The sequence below is a fragment of the Pelodiscus sinensis genome, chromosome 7, assembly GCF_049634645.1.
Source record: "Pelodiscus sinensis isolate JC-2024 chromosome 7, ASM4963464v1, whole genome shotgun sequence".
Classification (NCBI taxonomy): domain Eukaryota; kingdom Metazoa; phylum Chordata; order Testudines; family Trionychidae; genus Pelodiscus; species Pelodiscus sinensis.
In genome coordinates, this window is record NC_134717.1 from 41155904 (window position 1) to 41180337 (window position 24434).

A 24434-nucleotide genomic window follows, 5' to 3' on the forward strand; every position below is an offset into this window, starting at 1 on the left:
CATTTTAGCCATCAGGCTTTCTTGTGCAAAAAATTAAGGAGCCTGTCTACACTGGCCCTCTTGCGCAAGAGGGCTTATGCCTGAGCGGGAGCGTGAAAGTATTTGTGCAAGAAGCACTGATTTTGTACATTACAAAGTCAGTGCTCTTGCGCAAATTCAAGCAGCCAGTGTAGACAGCTGGCAAGTTTTTGCGCAAAATCTTGCCAGTCTAGATGTACCCCTTGAGTTCCTTATGCAAACTACTGTGTATATTCTCTTCTATGCCTTCTTCTAAGAACCAAGAGTAGGCTGGATCCCAAAACTCCACTAATTCAGCGGGACTACTCACATATGTATGGATATTCATGCATATTTGCAACATAAGAGCCTATCATTAAGCTGAAAGACTTCCATGAAAATTTTATTGACAATTTTATTTTTAACCTATCAGTTAATAATAAACATTTATTTCCCTTAGTGCCCGGATCTAGTAAAGCATCTCTTTTCTTTTGTTATTGTTGTTTGTTCTCTTATAAAAGCCCATACATAAATGTTATTACATTTTCCTCTACCCTACCCCCATCCCACCTCTTCTAGACTTTCTCTTCAAATATTTTTTAAATCAAAATCTCGATTGCCTTATTTCAGTGACTACTGTATTCACAACTGGGTCCATCTAGTGCGCAATTATAGAAAGAATAAAATAATTTTTAAAATAACTATATAACTTCAGGAAACTTTATTATTTATTAAAACAGTCCTTTATGCGTTCAACGGACTATGTTCAGCTAACATAAGCTATTAAGTAGTAGGGGCAAGTGAAATACTTTCCAAAGCCGCAGCTTGTCATAAAAGCCTTCTATTCATTGATTATTTCAGGAAAATACTAAATTCAAGAATGTTTGGACAACTCATTCCACATCTCCTATTGTGTATGAGCAGGGAAGAATTTATTTTGACAATTATCGGTGCTGCGTGAGCAGGTAATTATTTGACTGCTAAAAATTGCAATTATTTTGAATTTTATTGCACAGGCTCTGATCTTAGAAACTCCCATGAGTAATTCCACTGAGTTGAATGGGATCACTTGTGTAAATGTAAATAGCCATATGCCTATTGTTCCCAGGATTGGACCCTTATTTTATTATCTCTAAGTGTTAGACAATAACTGTAGCATTAAATATTGCATTGCTTTTGGCAAAGTAAGGCTTGACCCTGAGAGATGCTGCCAATGTTCAACTATTATTGGTCTTTAAAGGGAATTGAAGATGTTCAGCACAGCACAGAATTCAAATTAAACAGACTGAACACAAGTTTTATTTCTTGTAGTTGTCACCATACCTCTGTGGGTCACATCTGAGGATGACAGATTCAGGACAAACTCCTGGGAAATAGGGCAGTCTTACCATAAATTGGTGGTTATTCTATCATTAGATTATAACAAGCCAGTAACAGAAATAAACTTCACTCTTACCACATTGATTAATAAGAAGTCAAAGGTGTAGTCTCTTAAGACATTAGAGTCCTTGTCTCACCTTGCAGACACTAGACTCTATGATGAGTCTTAACCAAAAAACAGTTGCATCAAACATAGGATTCTTCTAATTCCATGAGATCAGAACATAGCCAGATAAATGTATGTGTCAGGTATTACCCAATAATCATGCTGATGCCAATCCTTTAGTAATTATAAACTAAAAGATTAATAATAATAAAAAAAGAATAAAAAAGTTAATAATAGTTAATAGATCAAAGATGTACAAATACTTGCAGAGTTCTTATATCAGGTTCATAGCAATGATGGGATAAACTGTTAGCTTATAAGTTGCTCAGGTGACTTCCTGAAGATTGGAATCCACAGTCCAGAGAATCAGGGCAGGAAAGAGATAAAGAGGAGATATCTCATGGGTCTTTATCCTCTGCGATGTGCCTGGAAATTTACTGTCTCAAAACAAAGCTCACAGCCCAATTTGTGGAAAGTTTCCAGCAGGTAAAACGCTTCGAGAAGGATGTCATATAATAAGTCCAAAGAAGACAGAACTAGAGACAGAGTTCATTTTAGGAAACATTTGTTACTATTTTTAAACCATACAAGAATTCTCAATTTCTGGCACCTACGCCATGAAAGGTACAACAGTCTGATACAGTGGAAGAGATTCCTCCTGATAACATTTAATGGATCAAATTCTGCTGGCAGCTACACAGTACAAGTCAGTTAAGTGACTCTGCATTTACATAGGTGTAACTCAGAAGAATTTAGCACAATAACATGTTATAAACTGATAGCTCCCCCTTAGCCCAAGTTCAAATCTATATAGGTTCTTATATCACCACATCACTGTAGAATCTGAGTACCTTCTAGTCATGCAATAAGCAACATGACTAACATCTGTCATGTGTTCCTCATTCTTTTTCTTCTCTCATGAGGCAGGGGGAATTGTGCATTCTGTGAAGAATTTTGGTTGGGGGGGGAGAGAGAGAGAGAGAGAGAAAATGCTGCTATAAATTTGCATTAGAGAAAGCAAGGTGGAAGAAGTGTGTCATGCACTTGTAGCTGCAAGTGATGAAGTTTTTGATGGTCTTTTGTTCCTGAGTTAATTTTCTTATTTCCTGTTTAATTCTTTTAAAAATTATGTTACTAAAATAAGAACATTACTGGTACATCTTGACTTTTCACCTAGCTAAACATTTTAGACATCTTTTTAATGGCATATTATCTTGGGAGGGTGCGCATCTTACTCAAATTCTGAGATTACTACAGAGAAACAGTGGCCAAAATAAGAATAGTCCTGAATGCTGACTGCATGAGGAGAAAGTAATGATTTAACTGACCTGTTAACAGATGAGCTACGTCTAGACTGGCATGATTTTCCGGAAATGCTTTTAACGGAAAAGTTTTCCGTTAAAAGCATTTTCGGAAAAGAGTGTCTAGATTGGCACAGATGCTTTTCCGCAAAATCTAGACGCGCTGTTCCGCAAAAAAGCCCCGATTGCCATTTTTGGGATCGGGGCTTTTTTGCGGAAAACAAAGCTGAGCTGTCTACACTGGCCCTTTTGCACAAAAGTTTTGCGCAAAAGGACTTTTGCCTGAATGGGAGCAGCATAGTATTTCCGCAAAAACACTGACAATCTTACATGAGATCATCAGTGCTTTTGCGGAAATTCAGGCGGCCAGTGTAGACAGCTGGCAAGTTTTTCGGGAAAAGCGGCTGATTTTCCGGAAAAACTGGCCAGTCTAGACACAGCCATGTAGTTTATATGTAGTAGACTGACTGTTTGTAATCCTTTCTTCTTAGCATTGCACAAGAGCCAAGAATACTTTATCAATTGCCATCATGTTCTAAATCAGAAAAAATAGAGGATGCATTATTATTGGAATGCCCATTGGTAAGGTTACTTTTTTACTGAGTACATTTTGAAACATAGTAACTGTTTTAGCTGTGGAAGAACAGTTCACTGATAATGTAGACAAAATTGAAACCAAACATTTCATAAAATGGGGATGATGTTTCTTATTAAATTATAGCCAATTTCTGTCTTCAGATGCCTGCAGAAGGCTTCCATTGAAGTTGGTTGGAGCTTTGCTGTTATTTCATGGAAGAAGCCAAGTATTTAGAGACCTATCTGCTCCCCTCAAACATTTTCAGTTAACCTAAATATCTTTTTCAAAACATTATACATTAATACATTATGTTATTTGCTTGGAGCAATTACAGGCAGTCCCCGACTTACGTCGGATCCGCAGTTACGAACACGGACTGCGGGACCTCGTGGTCCCGCAGCCCGTGTACTCCCGGGCAAGAAAAGCTGCTCTGCGTCTCCCTGGTCTGCAGACCAGGAAGACGCGGAGCAAAGCCGCGGAGGGGCTCTGGCAGCGGAGCAGCCCAGGTGCGCCTGGGCTGCTCCACTGCCCGAGCCCCTCCGCGGCTTTGCAAAACTGCGGGGGAAGCCGGCAGGGGGCAGCCCAGGCGCGCCTGGGCTGCTCCGCTGCCTGATCCCCTCCGCGGCTTTGCAAAGCCTCGGGGGAAGCCGGCAGGGGGGCAGCCCAGGCACGCCTGGGCTGCTCCGCTGCCAGGGCCCCTCCGCGGGGCCGGCTTTGCAAAGCCGCGGGGGAAGCCGGCAGCGGGGCAGCCCAGACGCGCTGCGGCTGTCCCGCTGCTGGCGTCCTCAGAGGCTTTGCTCCCGGTCTCCCTGGTCTGCTGGTCTCCAGCAGACCAGGGAGACTGGGAGCAAAGCCACGGAGGACCCGGGCGGCGGGACCGCGGTGCGTCTCGGTCCACTACCCGGGTCTTCCTGGTCTGCTGGGGGGGGTTACGTACAAGATAGGGACTGTAGGTTTGTTCTTAAGTTGAATCTGTATGTAAGTCAGAACTGGCATCCAGATTCAGCCGCTGCTGAAACTGACCAGCGGCTGACTACAGGAATCCCGAGGCAGAGTTGCTCTGCTCCGGGCTTCCTGGAATCAGCCGCTGATTAGTTTCAACAGGCTGAATCTGGACGCCAGTTCCGATTTACATACAGATTCAACTTAAGAACCCCAGGCGTCCCCAAGTCAGCTGCTGCTGAAACTGATCAGCGGCTGATTCCAGGAAGCCCGGGGCAGAGCAACTCTGCCTCGGGCTTCCTGTAGTCAGCGCTGGTCAGTTTCAGCAGCGGCTGACTTGGGGATACCTGGGGCAGAGCAGCTGGGGTGCTGCTGGGTTGCACCAGTAGCGCCACTCCTCGGCGCTACTGGACCAACCCAGCAGCATCTCAGCTGCTCTGCCCCAGGCGTCCGCAAGTCAGCCACTGCTGAAACTGACCAGCAGCGGCTGAATCAGGACGCCTGGGTCAGAGCAGCTGGGGTGCTGCTGGGTTGGTCCAGTAGCGCCCAGAGCGGCACTGCGGGACCAACCGGCAGCGCCCCAGCTGCTCTACCACAGGCGTCCGGAGGAAAGCCTGGTCTGCTGGGGGGGAGGGCGGGACGCACTAGCTGCGCCCTCCCGCCCCCCCCCCCAGCAGACCAGGGAGACGCGGGCGGCGGACCGAGACGCACCACGGTCCCGCTGCCCGGGTCCTCCGCAGCTTTGCTCCTCGTCTCCCTGGTCTGCTGGTCTCCAGCAGACCAGGGAGACACGGAGCAAAGCCGCGGAGTACGCGGGCAGTGGGACAGCCCAGACGTGCCGCGGCTGTCCCACTGCCGGCGTCCTCAGAGGCTTTGCTCTCCGTCTCCCTGGTCTGCTGGTCTCCAGCAGACCAGGGAGACGCGGAGCAAACCCCGTTCGTAACTGCGGATCCGACATAAGTCGGATCCGCATAACTCGGGGACTGCCTGTAATTTCCTTCTTTGACAGGATTACTTAACTAATGGATTGATGATGGGGAAGAGGAGAGAAATCTGTACACATAATATATCTTGCTTTTTGCTTAGGCTTTTGACACAGTTGCACATGACATTCTCAATCAAACTAGGAAAATGTGCTATAGAAAAAATTACTGTAAGGCAAAATGGTTGAAAGACTGTACTCAAAGAATAGTTATTACTGGTTCTCTATCAAACTTGGGGATATATCAGAGGGAACACCCGAGGGGTCTGTCTTGGGTCCAGTACTCCTCGATATTTTCATTTGATGACTTTAACAATGGAGTGGAGAACATGCTTATAGAATTTGCTGATGACACCAAGCTTGGAATGGTTGCAGCTACTTTGGAAGGCAGCATTAGAATTCAAAACAACCTTGACAGATTTAGTCTGCAGAGATTTAGTCTGAAAACAAAAAGATGAAATTCTGAAAGACAAGTGCAAAGTAGGGATGTTAAATTTCAATTAATCAGCTAATGGAGTAGTTGATGGAATTTCTGTCAACTACTCGATTAGTCATTAAGAGGGGGCGCTCGCTAATCCAGCTGCACGTCAGCCTTTTAAATGTAGTAAGAGCCCCACGGGGGCGCAAGCTTACAGAGTCTGTGCTTAAATCTTCAATTGTAGTACAGGCAGTCCCCAAGTTACGCGGATCCGACTTACGTTGGATCCGCAGTTACGAACGGGGCACTTCCTCTCCCTGGTCTCGAGCAGACCAGGGAGAGGAAGCAAAGCGGCGGCGGAACACGCGGCCAGCTGACAGCCCAGACGCGTCTGGGCTGTCAGCTGGCCGCGCGCTCCGCTCTGCTCCCCCCCCCCCCGTCTGCAGACCAGCGGGAGGGGGAGCAGAGCGGAGCGGAGCAGAGCAGAGCGGCGGAACGCGCAGCCAGCTGACAGCCCAGACGCGTCTGGGCTGTCAGCTGGCCGCGCGTTCTGCCGCTCTGCTCTGCTCCGCTCTGCTCCCCCTGGTCTGCAGACCAGGGGGAGGGGGAGCAGAGCGGAGCACGCGGCCAGCTGACAGCCCAGACGCGTCTGGGCTGTCAGCTGGCCGCGCGTTCCGCCGCTCTGCTGTGCTCCGCTCTGCTCCCCCTCCCCCTGATCTGCAAACCATGGGGGGGGGGGGGAAGCAGAGCGGAGCACGCGGCCAGCTGACAGCCCAGACGCGTCTGGGCTGTCAGCTGGCCGCGCGTTCCGCCGCTCGGCTCTACTCTGCTCCCCCTCCCCCTGGTCTGCAGACCTGGGGGACGGGGAGCAGAGCAGAGCAAAGCCGTGGAGCCCGAGGGCAGCAGGATAGCCACAGCGCGTCTGGGCTGTCCCACTGCCCCCGTGCTCCGCGGCTTTGCTCCGGACGCCTGTGGTACAGCAGCTGGGGCGCTGCCGGTTGGTCCCGTAGCGCCACTCTGGGTGCCACTGGACCAACCCAGCAGCACCCCAGCTGCTCTGCCCCAGGTGTCCCCTAGTCAGCAGCTGCTGAAAATGACCAGTGGCTGACTACAGGAAGCCCCTGCCCCGGGCTTCCTGGAATCAGCCGCTGATCAGTTTCAGCAGCAGCTGACTTGGGGATGCCTGGGGTTCTTAAGTTGAATCTGTATGTAAGTCAGAACTGGCGTCCAGATTCAGCCACTGTTGAAACTGATCAGTTTCAGCAGCGGCTGAATCTGGACGCCAGTTCCGACTTACATACAGATTCAACTTAAGAACAAACCTACAGTCCCTATCTTGTACGTAACCCGGGGACTGCCTGTACTAGTTTTTAAATAATTATTAGTGCCCTACAAAGGATGTTAAAATGAGTTTATCTTACTAATTGAATAGTTGATAGAATTTTTATCGACTACTCAATTTGTCAGTGGCAGCCATGCTTAATTCCTAATGGCTGGAAGGTAGCCGCAGTGGGGTTTGGTCCCGGACTTGGTGCAAGCAGGGACTGACTTGGGCTGCTTGCCCTGCCAACCCAGCTCCTAAATACAGCAGCCCCTTTCCGTGGAAGCTGACTGCGGACAGGGCTTGCTTCGCAGCAGCAGCTCCTGTTTGTGAAAGGTCCCAACTCCCCACTGGGATCCCCCATGGGCAGGTGCTGCTGCCGGAACAGCCTTCCCTGGCCCACCCTTGCTGCTGCCTGTAAGAGAGGGACCAGCACAAGGGCAGGGGAGGCAAGCTGCACTGCAGAGATGGTGCTGGGGGTTAACCAGCTTTTAAGCTGGCTCTCCCAGCACCAGCTCCTGCTTCCTGCCCCTTTGCTGCCTCTGATATAGAGGCAGCAAGGGTGGGGAGAAATGTGAGTAGTCGACTTGATTATCTGATAAGCCTAGGCTTATCAAGTAGTCAACTAATCAACTACTCTTTTACATCCCTATGCCCTACTGAGCTAAAAATGCTCAGATTTATTCTGCCTCCAGATAACATCAAGTAGGTTTAAGATTGCATGTTTAGTCTGTAACACAATTTCATTATATTATACATGGGTATAGGAGGATTCTAGGAACATACAGGTTAAGTTAGTGCCTACTGAATCACAGCACCACTATTTGTCTCACTTATTTGAACAGTGCATCCTTCAGATGAGTTTTTTTGAAACAACGATCCAAGTAACAGTGTGGAGCACTGGCTAAAATGTGTTTCCATTGGTTAGCAGAGAGAAATTGACCTAGTACCTCCTCCAATTTATTTGTTAGAGAATCCATGTTTAGTTCAAATTTGCTAGCCAAGAGTGCAGATAGTGTTGCTGTAGGTCTTGGCAATCTGGGTAACATTTGAGAAATGAATGTAGTTCAGTTAGGTCGGAGCAGTACAGGCATCGGGAACAACAGGTAGGAGATGACCCATTTAAGTTGGACATATTACAGCTCCTTAGTCTATAGATTAAACCTTTCTTTGAATATTGTAAAAAGTTGGATGGTATAATTTTCAATAAATTGAGTAATAGTCAAAGATGGAAGGAAGTAAGGGTATGTCTACACTACCACCCTAGTTCGAACTAGGGTGGTAATGTAGGCAACCGGAGTTACAAATGAAGCCCGGGATTTGAATTTCCTGGGCTTCATTTGCATCTTGCCGGGCGCCGCCATTTTTAAATGTTCGCTAGTGAGGACTCCGTGCCGACTAGGTAGTTCGGAATAGGGCTTCATTTGCAACTCCGGTTGCTTACATTACCACCCTAGTTCGAACTAGGGTGGTAGTGTAGACATACCCTAAGCTATTGCACCAGTAAGAGACTGGCCAGTTGGGGCTGGGCTTTGGATGTTGCCAGTACCCTGGGCTGCACAGCCACAGATCAAACAGGCTCCAACCCCGTGCTCGGGCAGCATAGGCAATGTGATCTCTGGCCAGCCCTAGTACTTAGATGTCTGAGCAGCACGGTCCCCAACACTCCCGCCAGCCCCAGTGTTTGGGCAGCTCGGCAGTGTGGTCCCTGCCGCCCTGGGGATCAGGTGTCCGGGCAGTGCAGTGGCCACACTCCCAGCCTTGAGCCCTCTCTACCTTGACTCATGCACCCCCATTCCCCACCCTGGACTGTTCTTGTAAGAATTTAAGTTACTTTCTGATGGTCAGAAAATCTTTCCTAATTCAATCTGGCCAAATGATGAAATTGTCAGCTATATAAAGTTTCAAGTTACCCCAATAGAGAGTTCTTGGTATGTAGAAGAGGGCAATTTTTAAATTTAGTAGACATAGTATGCCAAGTGTTTCTGGCTGCCACAATAGCTGGTAATTGCTCTTTAGGGGAATCAGTAGAAATCCAAGTGCAGCACATTGGAAAGGGGGGAAAGAAGCAACCAATTCTGCTTCCAGCTGGAAACAGTCTGAGTTTCTACAGCATGAAGGAATGGGCCACTATGCCAGTGACTTAAGAATTATTGCTTGATGGTAAAATTTACATTTGGGATAGCTAAAACTTGTTTTGACAGGCAGTGTGGTCTTTGTATGGGGATTCTGGGTTTGTTACTAGTGCCTGACAAAAGAGTCCAAAACATATTTTCATATTTGGTAAAAATAAAAGGGAAAAATATGGATGGAGAAGGAATTCAGAGTAAAAAGAATGCTCAGAATGGAATTCATGTTAATTGTTTATTTTTGCCCAAAGGGAGAGAGTTAGTGTCTGTCATCTAAGTATACAGTTTGCTAACTGCATGATTAATGGGGTGAGGGTAACTTTGACTGTGCTTTTAATTTCCTTAGGGAAAAGGATGCCAAAATATCTGAGTTTTGTCTTGCCATCTAAATAGCCTTATACAAGGAGAACCACTTCCATCTAAAACCAATGAGATTTTTATTGTTTCAAATTTATTTCAATATATCTTGTAGCCAGAGAATTCACCAGTTTTCTGTTGTTTTTAGAATATTTAGAATAGATTGATCTGAATTTTTAATCAATAGGAGGATTTTATCTGCACATAGAAACATTTGTCTCTTGAGTTTCTGTTCCCTTGAATATTTTCATGTTCACTAATTTGTATTGCAAGCAGTTCTAATGTTAAATTGAATAGGAGAGAGGACTTTCCTGTCTTGTTCCCTGAAACAGATGAAAGGGGCAGGGGAGATAATTGTGGTATTTGTTATATTCCAGTCACAACTCTAGGATCCTAAAATTTTTATCCATTAAATGAATATTTTCCCAACCTACATTTATCCAGGATCTGAAACATATATTGCCAGTTCACTCCATTGAAGACTTCTCTGCATTGAGTGAAACAGTTGCATGGGAATTTTACTCCTGGGGAAATGTTGCATGTCTGTACATGCACAGAATTACTGTCCCATGTAGATTTTTTTGCTTTCCCACAGAAAAAATTACTTCTCATGGGGAAGCAAATGGAAGTTGCAAGAATGATCACATGTCCCTAACTGGAAAGTTGTTTTGGGTACCCAGAGCAGCTAGCAGAGATGTAAATCACTGGGGATGTGCCATCCTGTCGCAGGCTCTATCCCCTTAGGCAGAGCAGATTGCAGCAGACTGCCTGGTTAGTGAATTGTTCCAATTGTCTTTGTGAATTCCCCTATGACTATACAATAGATATAAAAGTTTTAAAGCTTCTTTACAGTGCCAGAGTTGTGCAAAGAACAATATGGTCTTATAAATGCTTATGGTACTTTAGAGCTGGTCTTATTTTTTTGACTGAAATTACAGGCAGTCCCCGACTTACGTGGATCCGACTTACGTCGGATCCCTAGATACGAACGGGGTGAGGCAACTCCCGCACATGCGCAGCAGCATTCCCGGGGCTCGCTCACCTGGGTCCTAGGATCCTCCTCCTCCTCGGGCCGGCTCCGACTGGGGTCCCGTAGAGCTGCCGGGCAGAGGAAAAGTGCCACCCCCACGCCCGCTGCCCCCCCCCACCCCCCTGCCAGCAACAGGCTGCCCCCTCCCCTGAGCAACAGGCTGCCGAACAGCAGACAAAAGCAGCCTCTCTGCCCCTCCTCCCCTCTATACATGCCTGCCGGGCTCCCGGAGCCCAGCAGCGTCCCCGGGGCTCGCTCACCTGGGTCCTAGAATCCACCTCCTCCTCCTCTTCGGCCGGCTCCAACTGGCCTCTGCCTGCAGCAGCTGGCCACAGGGACAGGGATCCCGCAGAGCTGCCGGGCAGAGGAAAAGTGCCTCCCCACGCCCGCTGCCCCCCCCCACCCCGCGGCCTCGCATCCTGCACGCCTCCCCCCTCCCCTCCTGCCAGCAACAGGCTGCCCCCTCCCCTGAGCAACAGGTTGCCGAACAGCAGACAAAAGCAGCCTCTCTGCCCCTCCTCCCCCTATACATGCTGGGCTCCCTGGGCAAACAAAGACTCCACCAAAACAAACAAAGTGCTGGCCTCATTGTGTTAGCAAAAAAAGGACCCTCCTCCTAGAACCCTGGGTGGTGTGTGGAAATAAAGCTATTAGCTCAAAGCATGGTGCAGAGCTGTTTGGTATTTGATGAGTTACTCCTTTAGTCCTGAGTTTGTCACAGGGACAGAAATAGATGTGAAATCTTCTGAACAGGGGAACAGACAGCAAAACAAACATTAGAGGGGAGTTAACCTTTCCCTATGCTATCCAAAACTAAAAAAAATGTTTGGCTAGAGTTTCCCCTACAATATGTACCAGTTCCAACTTACATACAAATTCAACTTAAGAACAAACCTACAGTCCCTATCTTGTACGTAACCCGGGGACTGCCTGTATTTCCTATGAAAAGGTACTCCCTGAGCTGTTTGCTACTGACCTTTCTGGAGATGATCAGTAGCCCATATAAATTTTGAATTTGATTTCCTAGCTTTCTCATGCTCCTCAGTTACCTATGATGTAGCACTGAGCATATGGTTGCACATACTTGTTGACTAATAACTAGAAATAAGGGATCAAACCTAGCTACATTACTGTTAGGCAGTGTGGTTTGGGGATTTTGTCTAATGCTCCCAACTCCCATTCTCCATCCATTGTATTGTAGTTAAATAAATTATTGAAATAATTGAATCCAGAATGATTATATTGTATTATTTTGACAAAATATTTGGAAGTTTGCAGAATTTGAAAATACTGTGCACAGAATTTTTAATTTTCTGGCACAGAACTCCCCGGGGTAGAATTTCTGAAGTGCTGATGAAATTACATAATATTATCAACCAGTGTGTAAGCTGAACTTTGCCCTTTTTAATTAATTCTACTTGTTAAGAATTAACCATTTCCCTCATTACTTTTTCCAGTGTATTTGCTGTCTCTCTTATTAGAGGAAGCAGTGTGAGGTGGTAGGGAGGAGCCGGTCTTGTGAGGGGAGCCAGTTTAAAAAACAGCTTCCTGAGCAGACCAGATCCCACCTGCCGTTCTACACTGCTACCTCTGATACAGAGGCAGCAGTGCAGGGTGGCAGCAGTCCATGTTCACTGGGGTCTGAGCTCCCCGTGGATAGAGGCTGCTCTGTAGCAGCAGATCCTATCCGTCGGGAGCTCAGACCCTCCATGGATGGGGGCTGTGGGTTGACAGAGCAGCCCCTCTCCATGGGGCGCTTGTACTCCCTGCAGACAGAGTCCCCACCGCTGCAGGAGGCACCACAGAGCTGGTGATGGGGGGAACTGGCTCTTAAGATGGCTCCCCCCAGCACCAGCTGCTGCCTACCCCCCACTGGCACTGTAGGAGGCAGCAAATAGGAGGAAGACAGGTCTGCAGAGCCAGCGTGCATGGGGAGCCTGCTTGAAAACCAGCTCCCTGTGTGTATAGGGTCCCACCTGCCCTCCTCACCCTCCACACTGCTGCCTGTCTATTAGGAGCAGGTGGATTAGGTGCTTGTGGGGAGCCAGCCTTTAAGCCAGCTCCTCACAGGCACCGGGTCCCACTGCTCTCACCCCCTTGCTGTCTCTGATACAGAAGCAGAAAGTGGAGAGAGAGTGCATGTAGTTGACAAGATTAACTGATAAGTCCAGGCTTATCGGTTAATCGTGTAGTTGTCAACACACTGACATCCCTAATGAACTCCATAGTCACATAACCAATGAAAATCAGCATAACATTTATTTCAATTCTAACAAAAATAAAAACTAAAGAAAAAACAGAACTAATATTACTAAAAAATCAGACAGCTATAACTACACTGCATACAGCATTGTCATAATAATACATTATCAGTCATTTGGTGAAACCAAACAGCAATAATAGTAATAATGCTCGAATAGGCTATTAGGAGATCAGATTTCTTTGTGTTTGAGGAACTAAAACAGTTCATCATTCAACTACACTACTTAGATCTGCTATCTCTTTTAAGTGTACATTTAGGGCCAATGTATTGAGCATTTCAAGATTTACTACAAATCCAAAATCTAGGAAATTAGATGGGCATGAAACAAAATTATCAAGGATGAGGAAAGGGGAGGAAGATTTTAAAAATAAAAAAGGCGGGGAGAGGTCGGAAAAGATATCAGGAACAAGAGTGCCTCAGGCAGAAAACAAAATCACACGTCTCTGTTGATCTTTACTCATCCACAGGCCGAGGTAAGCAGTTTGGTTACAGCGAGGGTCTTGAATGTGCTCCCAGTACACTGTATTAATGAGGGGTGGGATAGAGTGGATGCAAGTGTGTCCATATTGTCAGGGCTCGACGATCGTGGTGAAAACTGCTTGCCAGCCCCGCACTGCGCATGTGCGAACCGCCGGTGAACGGGGCAACCAGCTGAAATCTACTCGCCACAGGCAAGTAGATAAGCGGATTTGTCGAGCCCTGCATATTGTAACAGTCCAGCATAATCACAGCAGCAGCTGGAGCACATAGCTGCTGCTTGACTTTACATGGAGGGTCAAAATTAAAATCGGAGATGAAATCCTTCTTCCCAGCCAGCTCCCTCTGCTGATGAACCAGGGAAGTTCAAAGCAATGAAAACTAAAGGGACAAAATGGTGGACTTGTCCTCTACAATTGTTTTGTTAGTCTGATAACTAAATTCCACCACTTGTGCAGTGAGATGATTCACTTTTCAACTTATTTTGTCATAAAACCATCTTGCTTACCTTTTTAACTTTGAAAGTAGCAGGGAAGGAAATTAAATAGTCCAAACTCAGTCCTGTGGCTATGGCTCTTGATCTGTTGAATTTAGTTCACTTCCTTGATTTAATCTGGGAAAGACACCAGCCCAGGTCCCTTCCATGTTAGGTTTTTAAGGTTGCAACTTTTTTTTTTTCAGAATGATTTCCTTAAAACTGTATTTTGAAAATCTTAAAATTATCACCTAGGACTTGTATTTGGAGTGGGTTTTTTCATAAATGAGCAATGCGTTATCTCAATTTTAATGGGGGAGAGAGGGAGGAGACAAAAAAGCTGGCAACATAGTACATTAAAAATTCCATAAACTTCCCTTTTTCCAGCTCCTCCTGGAGACCCTCAATTCTCAGATATTCTTCTCCTTGATCCTCCCTCAAGATCATTAACCTTCTTCTGCAGTGTGTTAGTAGTCTTTTCCTAAAAAAGCCAACAAGGAGTCTGGTGGCACTTTAAAGACAAACACATTTATTAGGGCATTAGGGCATGAGCTTTCATGAGATACAATTCACTTCCTCAGATGCTGAAGAGAAAAAGACAGACAGACAGAAGGGGAGAGAGAAGGATTCAGAAACGGGAGTATGACGACAGTGCTAATTAAATCAGAATGGATGTGGCTAATCTCTAAGGGTATGTCTATACAGCAAAGTTATTTCAAAATAACAGCCGTTATTTCGAAATAACCTTACTAGCGTCTACACAGCCAAACCGCTATTTTGAAATTAATTCGAAATAGCGGAGCGCTTATTTTGAATTTGATAAACCTCATTCCATGAGGAATAATGCCAAATTCGGAATAGCTAAATCGAAATAAGTGCTGTGTAGACACTTATTTCAAAATAGGGGGCCTCCAACCTTCCCAGGGTCCCCTGGTGGACACTCCAGCCTCAACCAAGAACACTCCTCTCCCTCCCCCCATCCCCAGAGCCCTTAAAGGGGTTAACTCTGGCCTCAGTGCCTGTTCCAGCTCCAAGCCTGCCAGCCCAGAGCCAGCAGTCACTGCCCCAGACCCAGCAGCCCCAAAACATGAGCCAGCAAGCCACTGGCAGCCAGCCCTCCACCACTCCCCAGGAGCAGTCTGCCAGCTCCCAGAAGCCTGCCAGGGCCCAGAGAAGGCGGGTGCATTTCTGGTCCAGGGTGGAGATCATGGACCTTGTTCAGGTTTGGCGGGGGATGCCCCCAACATCCATGATATCTGCACTAGATGGAGGAATGCGGCCGTCTATGGCAGGATAGCTGCCAGCCTGGCCACCAATGTTCTGGGGAAGTGCCTCTCAGAGCTGACCCCAGGCTCCACTGCCCTTTTGAAATGCCGTACTCCAGCCTGCCACTTTGAAGTACTCCTTTCCCCCCCCCCCTTTGCTACCTCTATCTTATAGAGGAGGGGGAAATCGACTTGTCAAAATGAATGAGCCTTTGATGGTATAGCTGATGTGATGGTCCTGTTGCTCTGAGGTTATGTTCATAGTACTCATTATGTCTTCTAGAGAGGAGATTTCGTTTTCAGCTTTCTGTAATTTTGATGTTGAATCTTGCAAATTGGCTTGATGTGTACTAGTAACAGTTTTGATTTCAATAACATCTTCAGATATTTTTCTCAAGATTGTTCACTTGAGGTTTGTTTTAGCCATTCTGTAATTTCATCTAGTCTCAGGGGAACAGCCTCTTCCTTAATAACCATCCAGCTGCAACAGGGCTGTCTGATACCTTCTGCTTTTTAGGGTTTTGTAGTAAGTCTGGAGATGGAGCAGCTTGCATAATGGTATTAAATTAAAAGAAAGTTATAGATGGGGAAGGTGGGAAAGTGAATCAGTTGCTGGTGTTTGTAGATTTTTGGAGGTGGCAAAGGTAGCTATAAAACTATGCATCCACCTTCCCTCTAGTGGGTCCTAAAAGTCCTATTACCTATTTTAAAACTGTTGCAGTCTTGTGTCTGTATGTTTCATTTTTTGTAGGACATTTTAATTGTATCTGTGTTTTAGTGAGGTATGAAAATGCTGTCCATCACTAAAACATACTGATTTTGAGTTTGGCATCTACTCCCATCTTTTTTGCATCTGCAGTTTTGTAAGCACAATTAGCATGACACCCAGCTGCTTAATATCAAGCAGTTATACCTCTAAGACCTTGTCTGCATGGGGGAAATTGACCAGCATAGCAGTTCTGGAATAACTAGATATTCTGATATAATGTATTTATTCAGTAATATCTACTTGGGTGGATTCTCTATTTATTCTGGAATAATTACTTCACTCGCAAAGTATATCCACATAGGGAACTATTCTGTTGTAGCTTGATCATTGTCAACTATTCTGTTGTAGCTTCAGACAAATCACTTGATCGTTGTCTTCGGTCCACCCTGTGTGGGGCACTTGGCATTGTCCACAGACAGGCTACTGGGCTAGATGGACCTTTGGTCTGACCCAATACGGCCATTCTTATGTTCTTAGCTTATTCTGCATAACTTTGCCTGTCAATTTCTCCATGTAGATTCAGCCTAAGTGGAATCACTTGCACCTGCAAACAATTGTGCCTACAGTTATTTCTGCCTACAAACTGAGTGTTAAAAGGGAGGATGATGGTTAAAAATCTGGCTCCTAATCTCAATCTAGGACAGGTAGTTTGCTTTGAAAACTACAGAAAGTAGGCAATATGGCTTTCCTCATGTACACGTGCAAACTTTTTACTCATAATTTCTTTTTGTATAGGGAGAAATGCTTCCCAACCCATCAGACTATAAATCTTCGCTTGCAGTTTTGACTGCTCATAACTGGCTCCTTCGTCTTTCTGCTAATACTGGAGCAATACTGGAAAAAATATACCTCCCACCCTACTGCAAATTCAGGTATTAAACAGTGGCTGGGCTTTATACAAGTTATGTTTTAAATATTTACTATCTTAACAGTACTGGAGGGAGAAAATCACTTAATTTGTAATATATTAAAGCTATTTTGTTCCTCTGCATTAACAATGTTTTCATATTCATAAATACAGTGTTTAACATAAGGATGTTAAAATGCGGTTAATTGACTAGAAATTCCATCAGCTAGTTGACTGGTCAATAGGCACTTCCACATTCCTCCTTTGAAATGTACAAGAGCCCCTACTGGGGCTCTTGTACATTTCAAAGGAGGAATGTAGAACTCTGTGTACAGCCCAGGGCCAGTGGGAAGTCCCGCTGATTCCGGGCTGCAGGCGGCATGCCTGCTTTGAAATGCACAAGAGTCCCTAGCGGGGGCTCTTGTGCATTTCAAAGCCATGGAGCCCGGGGTCACTGGGGGACTCTCAGTCCCCCACTGATCCCAGGCTCCATGCTACACTGCATGCTGCTGGGAGCCCAGGATCAGCTGGGGAGTCCCCAGCTGACCCCAGGCTCCACAGTTGCCCCTTTGAAAGGCGCAGAGGCAGCAGTTTCAAAGGGGAAGCCGCCATGCAGCTGATCCGCGGGTCAGCTGTGCAGCTGCTGCCTTGGAGTTTCAAAGTGGCAGCGCCGCTATGCAGCACTGCCACTTTGAAGAACTGCTTCACCCCCTTTGTGGCAGCAAAGAGGGGGGAGATATTGACTAGTCAGAATACTATCCAATAAGCAAATGCTTATCAGATAGTCAACTAGTCTTTTACATACTTAGTTTAACAATCTATCACTTTGTAAGGGCAGAATCCATATTTAGCCAGAGGTATGTAAATTCATTTTTATGGATGGGATTTCTCTCAAATTCTAGGCAGGAAAAGGGTGAAGCCCAAAATTCATCAGCAAATAGCACCCTTCTTTTCAGATTCTGTGGAGGTGCAAGTGGTTGAATAAGCACTGAGTTGCACTACCCTCCAGATCCGAATGAAGGCACATTGTTGGCACAATGAATGGCAGCTTACTGTGTTGGGGAACTCTGTGCCTGCTCTATAGGTTATTTTAAGGATCTCAAGCAGATATTTTTCATAAGTACAGTTCCTACACAGAATTTACTTTTAGAAACATTTTTAACTTCAAGTAACATAAATGTTAGGAACTTGAATTTACACTTACATTTCCAGTTAACTCATCTGGAAAAGCAAGAAAACCACAACATCCAGCTATCACTTGCTTTTCTCTGCCAATTTTGCAACTTGTAATATTGCAGTAACAGCATATCAGAATGTACCTTTTAAGATATGCAAAAGCAAACATCGCATAAAATGAGGAAAATATTATCAATTCAGAAATAGGCAATTTTAACTTACTTTATGCAAAGGAACATTAATATCTATTTTGCCATTTAAGAGAAGGGAAATTATTGTTACTGAAGAACTGCAAGTTTTTCTTTCAATTCCCAGAAGAAATTAACCTTTTTGTGCACAGAATAAAAAAATGTGTTTATGAAGGGAAGGGGAAAAGTGGATTGACCAGTCTTGATATATAAAGAGCTTACAACAGTGCTTGTCTCATGTCCCTGATAAAAAGAGCCAGATCTTAGCCCCCATCTCCATTATTGCTGTGCTACTCCAGGTTTCCAAAAACATTCTACCCTACATCATGCTCTAAGCATCCACATGATCTGACTTGTGTTATAACCTGTAATACAAAAAGGGTTTTGTATGAAATGGGGCATTTGCCTTAGGAAAGTCTAAAAAAAATTACTACATTTAAAAACGTATTCTTATTTCCCAATAGATATCTGAGCTGGGACACTCCTCAAGAGATGATGGTTGTAAAGTCAGCTCAGCATAAGTTTCCAGCAACAGCACCTCAGGTAGCTTTACTCAAACATTCTGAGAGGGGAGGTGAGATATACATAGCCAAATTATTTATAGGATAGGTACAGAGGTTTCGAGAGAAATCTTCATGGGCTGCTCCTGCGGCATTACTTAATGCAGGTATGGGAACACTCTCCTTTTTTATATTAATAGAAGAGAGAGCATGACTGATTTCATGATTAGAGTACAAAACTGGGTCAAGAGATCCTTCGCTCCCCGTATAGATTTGGTTATGACTACAGATTCTCTGAGCCTCAGTCTCACCTAATGAAAGAAGATGATAATCCTAACTCAAAGATGTGAAGCTCTGAACAACATAGAACATAATTTCATTTTATTAGATGCATGTCCCAGCATGTAATATTGACTGAAATACAACAACTTAGTTCACTGTTACGTTTTTCCCCAGGCAAGCAGCCAACAATCTGTGCTATTCTTTCTTGCTGTATTCCGAGTTCTACCTCTCAAATTTATTGGAATGCTGGAGATAAACAAAAAAGTGAGTTCCTTTCCATATTTACTATGGTCCAAAGTGTGATAATTTAAAAAAGCATTGTGTTGCCTCATTGCACATCTCCATAATGCAAGACTAATTCCTATAACCTTTAGAAATATTGCAGTGGCTTATTTTCCTCGTGACTGTGGCAGTATCCCACTTTCCTTGGACAGAAATGATTACAGAGTGATTCTTCACACAAGTGACCTGCTGGGAAAATACCAAGTGCACAAGGTCTTTTATGTAGGTGCTAGGGACTGATTTTTTGAAATGGGTTTCTCTTAATAGGAACAAGAGAGTTGGAAATTAATAGGTATTTGTGGGTTTTTAAGGAAGTTACCTGTGAGCATATCCCCATCCACCATTAGTGATGTAATCGGTAAATACTGCATATAGTAAGAGAGGTTTTAAGTTGCATTGACATTAAGCTGGAAAGATACTACAAAACTAATAAAAATGTGAGCCTTTCTGTTCCAGTCAAGAGGAAACATGTTCCATTTGAAACTTGTTTGTAATAGCATGTGCATTAGAAGGCTATTTGCTACGTGTAAATCACTTAAGTGGGGTTATTTTATTGCAAAACTATAAATTACTCTTATGTTTTTGTTTAAAGTTTACCACAAAGCCTGAATTTGACATAATTTAAAATAAACCCATGAAGGGAATTTAATTAAGAAATTTCAACTGTAAGGGTTAAATTTATGATTAAATTGTATGTGCCAAAAACACTTGTAAGGAACCACTGGTACACTCTGCTTACAGGCTCCATTCTACACTACTGAAATCATTAGGAGAGTTTGCTATTTGATTGTACTAGGTGTAGAATCAAAGATTAATGCAACCTAGCAAATTAGCATCAGAAACTGGTGAAGTGCTGATCCACTGGTGCAGATGAGAATCCTTTTGCCATTTCAGACCTCTAGCTGGAGTTGAGGGGAACTGGAACCTCTGGGGCAGAGGGCTTGGAAACATGGCCCCTCTGGCCATGTGTTTCTAAGACAGCCAGAATCTGCCAGCATGCTTTTGGTATGTGATTCCTGAGATGTGCTGTGGATCCAAGTGGTTTGGATTTTTTGTCCTACATGTGGGCCAAGGAACATCTGAATTTGATGCTTGTTTTTGGCTTTTTGCCCATCACCATTTTAACCACATTTCAATAATATATATCTGATTAGCACAAAGAACACTTTACTCTTTATAAATGTAGGAAGAAATGCAGCTTGGAAGTGCAAGTGTGGCCTGTTAAATATTAAGAAAAAAGCTAATCTGTTTAAATCCAACAAATGTTTCTTTTGTTTTTTTATTGTTTTTCTTAGTGGAGATGCATGAGGCACTCTGGACAAAATGAATACTGCAATATCATTAAGAGCTATAAGCACCTCTTCATGTATCTATCTAAACTGGGTTGAAGTTCAGAGCTTAAATGCATTAGCAACATAGTTAACTTTTCAGCTATATGCAGTCCTGGACTTTTGAGCAGCATGAACATTTGCCTCCAGTTATAGAAGAGCAGTGAACCAGGAATCAGGATTAAAAGATTCTCTTTACAGCTCTGCTATTAACTTGTCATTTGCCCTTAAACAACTTCATCCCTGTGTGCATCTGTAAAAACAGGGTAACAAGTTACGTATGAAAGAGGCATGTTGAGAATGAATGTCAGTAATGATTATCTGACTTCAGATGCTACAGAATTGCAAAGTATTATTATTGAAGTGTAAAAGAACAGCTGATTTGCTAAACCATTTAAAATAAAACATCTGTCAGCAATTCTGGAGAACAGTATAGCAGCAAATGAGACTGTAAAACAAAGCAAGTCAGTTAATATTTACATTTTCTTTCTAATGATCTCTTTCCTGATGGAATATTTTCTTTTCCTTGAGCCAGATATTTGGAAACAATGTGACAGATGTTGCAGTTTCTCATGGAATGCTGATTGTAATGTATAGTGTGGGTCTGATCAGACTCTATAGCTTCCAGACAATCTCTGAGCAGGTAATTTGACACATAACCTATCCTACTTTGAGGAAACTGATTATTATTATTATTATTATTATTATTATTATTAATTAGGCACTGTGTATGACCATGGCAATTTATAATAGGAGACATGCACCAATCAAAGATAGAATCCATGCTTTAAGAAAATTACAGTTGAAGGTATGAATGGGCACACTACCATACCAAACAACTCTTAACAGCATTATTCTCAAATAGTAAAGTGTAGATACGGTGGGTACTGACATAAATAGAGATCTTACTCAGACACTACGGTAGAGACAGCTAACCAAAACAAGTATTTAAAGACTGCTACATCTAGGAATAATATTCTCAGATGTAAATAAAAACATTATTTATAGAGCTGGAAGTGAATTTAAATTCTGTCAGTCCAAAAAAACCTACTAATACTTAGAAAACAAGGTTTTTGGTTCAAATAAACCATTTGAGTAATGCAGTAAAACTGAACAGCAAATGTGTACGTCAGTAAAACCAATCTGTTTTTCATTATTTTAGTTCACAGAGCAGCAATTTGATTTGGGATGCAAATGCAACTGGAATGGTAAAGTTGGAATTGTAGGAAAGTATCCATTTGGCCTTCCCTGTAACATAAAAATAACAGGTATTTTATCTTTGCATTCTCAAGATTGATGGTTGTTATGTTTTATCTGTGGATCTTTCACTGTTGGCAAGAACATTTAAAACTATTGTGTCTCATATTGTGTTGTAGTGTACCTCTATTGTTAGTGCAGTACTCAGCTATAACTCATAATGTTCTCTTTTATACTTTCAAACCCAAGACTTTACTTAATAGGACTTATACAGAAAGTTAGAACAGGAACAATACTACTTCAGAAACTTAAAAGCTACATAAAGAGGAATCCTTTTATCTACCAGTATATTGCAGCCACTTCTGGGGTGGAATATGATAGCTGTAAAATCACATACAAAAAAGCTACACAATGAGTAGGACCCCACCAAATTCACAATCCATTTTGGTTAATTTTATGAGCCTGACTCAAAAAGGATTTGTGGGGAGACATTACAAGGTTATTGCAGGGGGATTGCAATACTGCTACCCTTACTTCTGTGCTGCTGCTGGGGACAGTACTGCCTTGAGAGCTGGGCGGCTAGAGAGTGGTAGCTACTGGCCAGGATCCCTGCTCTGAAGGCAGAGCCACTGCCAGCCTTACTTCTGCACTGCTGTCTGCAGATATGAGCCTTCAGCCAGCAGCCACCACTGTCTGACCAGCCAGCTATAGGTGGCAACAGTGCAAAAGTAGGGATGGCATGGTACTTCTGCCCTGCTGCTGGTAGGGTGCTGCCTTCAGCATTGGGCAGCTGGAGAGCAGCAGCTGTTGCTGGGCACCCAGCTCAGAAGGAAGAACAGAAATAGGGGTGGCAATACTAAAATCCCCTTAACATAATCCTGCCACCCCGCCCTGCAACTCCCTTTTGGGTCAGGACCCCCAATTTGAGAAATGCTGGTCTTCCCCGTGAAATCTGTGAATTAGGGATGTAAACGAGCAGTTGACTACTCAACTATTTGCATTTCTCACACCCACATCCCCACCTTGCTGCCTCTGTATCAGAGGCAGCAATTTGGGGAAGCAGGAGCCAGTGCTGGAGGGACCCAGCTCAAAAGCCGGCTTCCTGCAGCACCATCTCTGCAGTGCCATCTGCCCCATCTCCCCTATTAGAGGCAGCAGTGTGGGATGGAGGCAGGGAGGCTGCTGCGAAGCTGGGTCCCTCGTGGACAGGAGCTACTGGACCTCAGCACGAGCAAGCCCAACTTAGTCGTGGCTCACACCAGGTCTGGAAGCTACCCCCGCTACAGCTCTACGTTTCAAATGTAGAACCACAGTGGTTCTGGACCTGGTGCGAGTCAGGACTGAGCCAGGCTTGCTCAGTCCTGGCTCGCACTGGGTCTGGGACCTACCCCTGCTTCGACTCTGCAACTTGATTGTAGGAGGAGCTAGGCTGCCTGTGTACCCAGCTTCTATTACATTTAAATTGCAGAGCTGCAGCAATGGTCACCTCTGGATCCAGAATGAGCTGAGACTGGCTAATTGTATAGTCTACACCAGGGGTCTCCAAACTTTTCAGCCCGAGGGCCGCATTAACTATCAAACAGCAGTTCGGGGGCCGACTACACACTTGAGGTCCAAATAAAAAACAATCAAAACATGGATGTTGTTTTTAATTATTTATTTAATATTATTTTATTCAGTTATTATTTAATAACACATTCATACACTACACATGAACACCTGTATTAGTGTGAATGGTGAAATTGTTTCCTGGATGCCAAAATAGCAGACATTTCTGGCTTTAGATTTGTTGTCCCTAACATCAACAGTGACCTGAGATTATCATCGGACAAGTTTGTTCTCAAATTGTTCTTCACGTATTTCATTCTTGAAAATGTTTGTTCACACAGGTATGTTGTTCCAAAGATTGAAAGGTACCTTGATGCAAAAGTTTTGACATTAGGAAAGTCTTCCTTGGGCAAAAACTGGTAAAAACCCAGCAGTCCTATTTTGAACTTGTCCCTAAGGAGGTCATTTGCTTGCAACTCAATGACTTCCAGCTGCAGTTCATCTGGGCAACTGGCCACATCTGCTTCAAATGGGTTTTGAAACAATCTCACTTCTTCTGCCTTTGAATCCAAAAAGGTCTCCACGGGCCGGATGAGAGAGCCTCGCGGGCCGCATCCGGCCCCCGGGCCGTAGTTTGGAGACCCCTGGTCTACACTATTAGTCAATAAGCAAAAGCACTCAATTACCTGCATCTTAACATCTTTACTGTGAATTTGGTAGGGCCCTACCAATGGTATACCATAGGAAGTGAGAAACAGATTAATATATCTAATCTAAACTGCAGGGAGAACTTAAGAGGACAGAATGTAATTTATTCAAATTGCAGTTTGACCATTCTAGCTGTTTGTCGGTCACATTGAGCTTAATGCTCAGCGAATAACTGACCTATTTTGTTTAGACACTAAGCAAATAACTCTTACACCTAGAACTGTAAGTTTATAATCAGGATGTTCTATACAGTTATTTTGTATGTATGTAAAGGTCTCAAATACAACAGGCTTCTTTGCACCAGTTCATCTCAGCTCAGAATCTGGCCTTAAGAACTTCAAGGTGGATCCCAAGCCCAGGATTTCCCCAATTTCAGCACATGGGTTTTTTTTCCTCATTAAAAAGAAAATATATTTTTTTATCCCCTTCCCTAGAAAAAATACATTAATATTTAGGCACAGATGTGCTAAGTAGTTACCAGCTCCCACTGCTGTCAAATATGCACGTAGAATACCAAATTTAGACTCCCTTTTTGAAAATAAATCTTGGGCCTTTTGTAGTTGATATTTTAACAAAGCATTTTCAATAT

General features: G+C 44.2%; 2 protein-coding genes across 4 annotated transcripts in view; one reads left to right on the top strand and one right to left on the bottom strand.

Annotated features, from left to right (window-relative positions):
• Window positions 1–24434, bottom strand: part of METTL8 (methyltransferase 8, tRNA N3-cytidine) — a 205428-nt gene that overhangs the window by 48726 nt on the left and 132268 nt on the right. The window lies entirely within an intron of this gene.
• Window positions 1–24434, top strand: part of DCAF17 (DDB1 and CUL4 associated factor 17) — a 49808-nt gene that overhangs the window by 3208 nt on the left and 22166 nt on the right. For both annotated transcript variants that reach the window (XM_075933616.1, XM_006138979.4), the window contains exons 3-9: window positions 859–962; window positions 3276–3366; window positions 16525–16661; window positions 18465–18543; window positions 18957–19046; window positions 20928–21035; window positions 21555–21660. In XM_075933616.1, the coding sequence (XP_075789731.1) occupies window positions 859–962; window positions 3276–3366; window positions 16525–16661; window positions 18465–18543; window positions 18957–19046; window positions 20928–21035; window positions 21555–21660 (715 nt within the window). The remainder of the gene's footprint in view (window positions 1–858; window positions 963–3275; window positions 3367–16524; window positions 16662–18464; window positions 18544–18956; window positions 19047–20927; window positions 21036–21554; window positions 21661–24434) is intronic.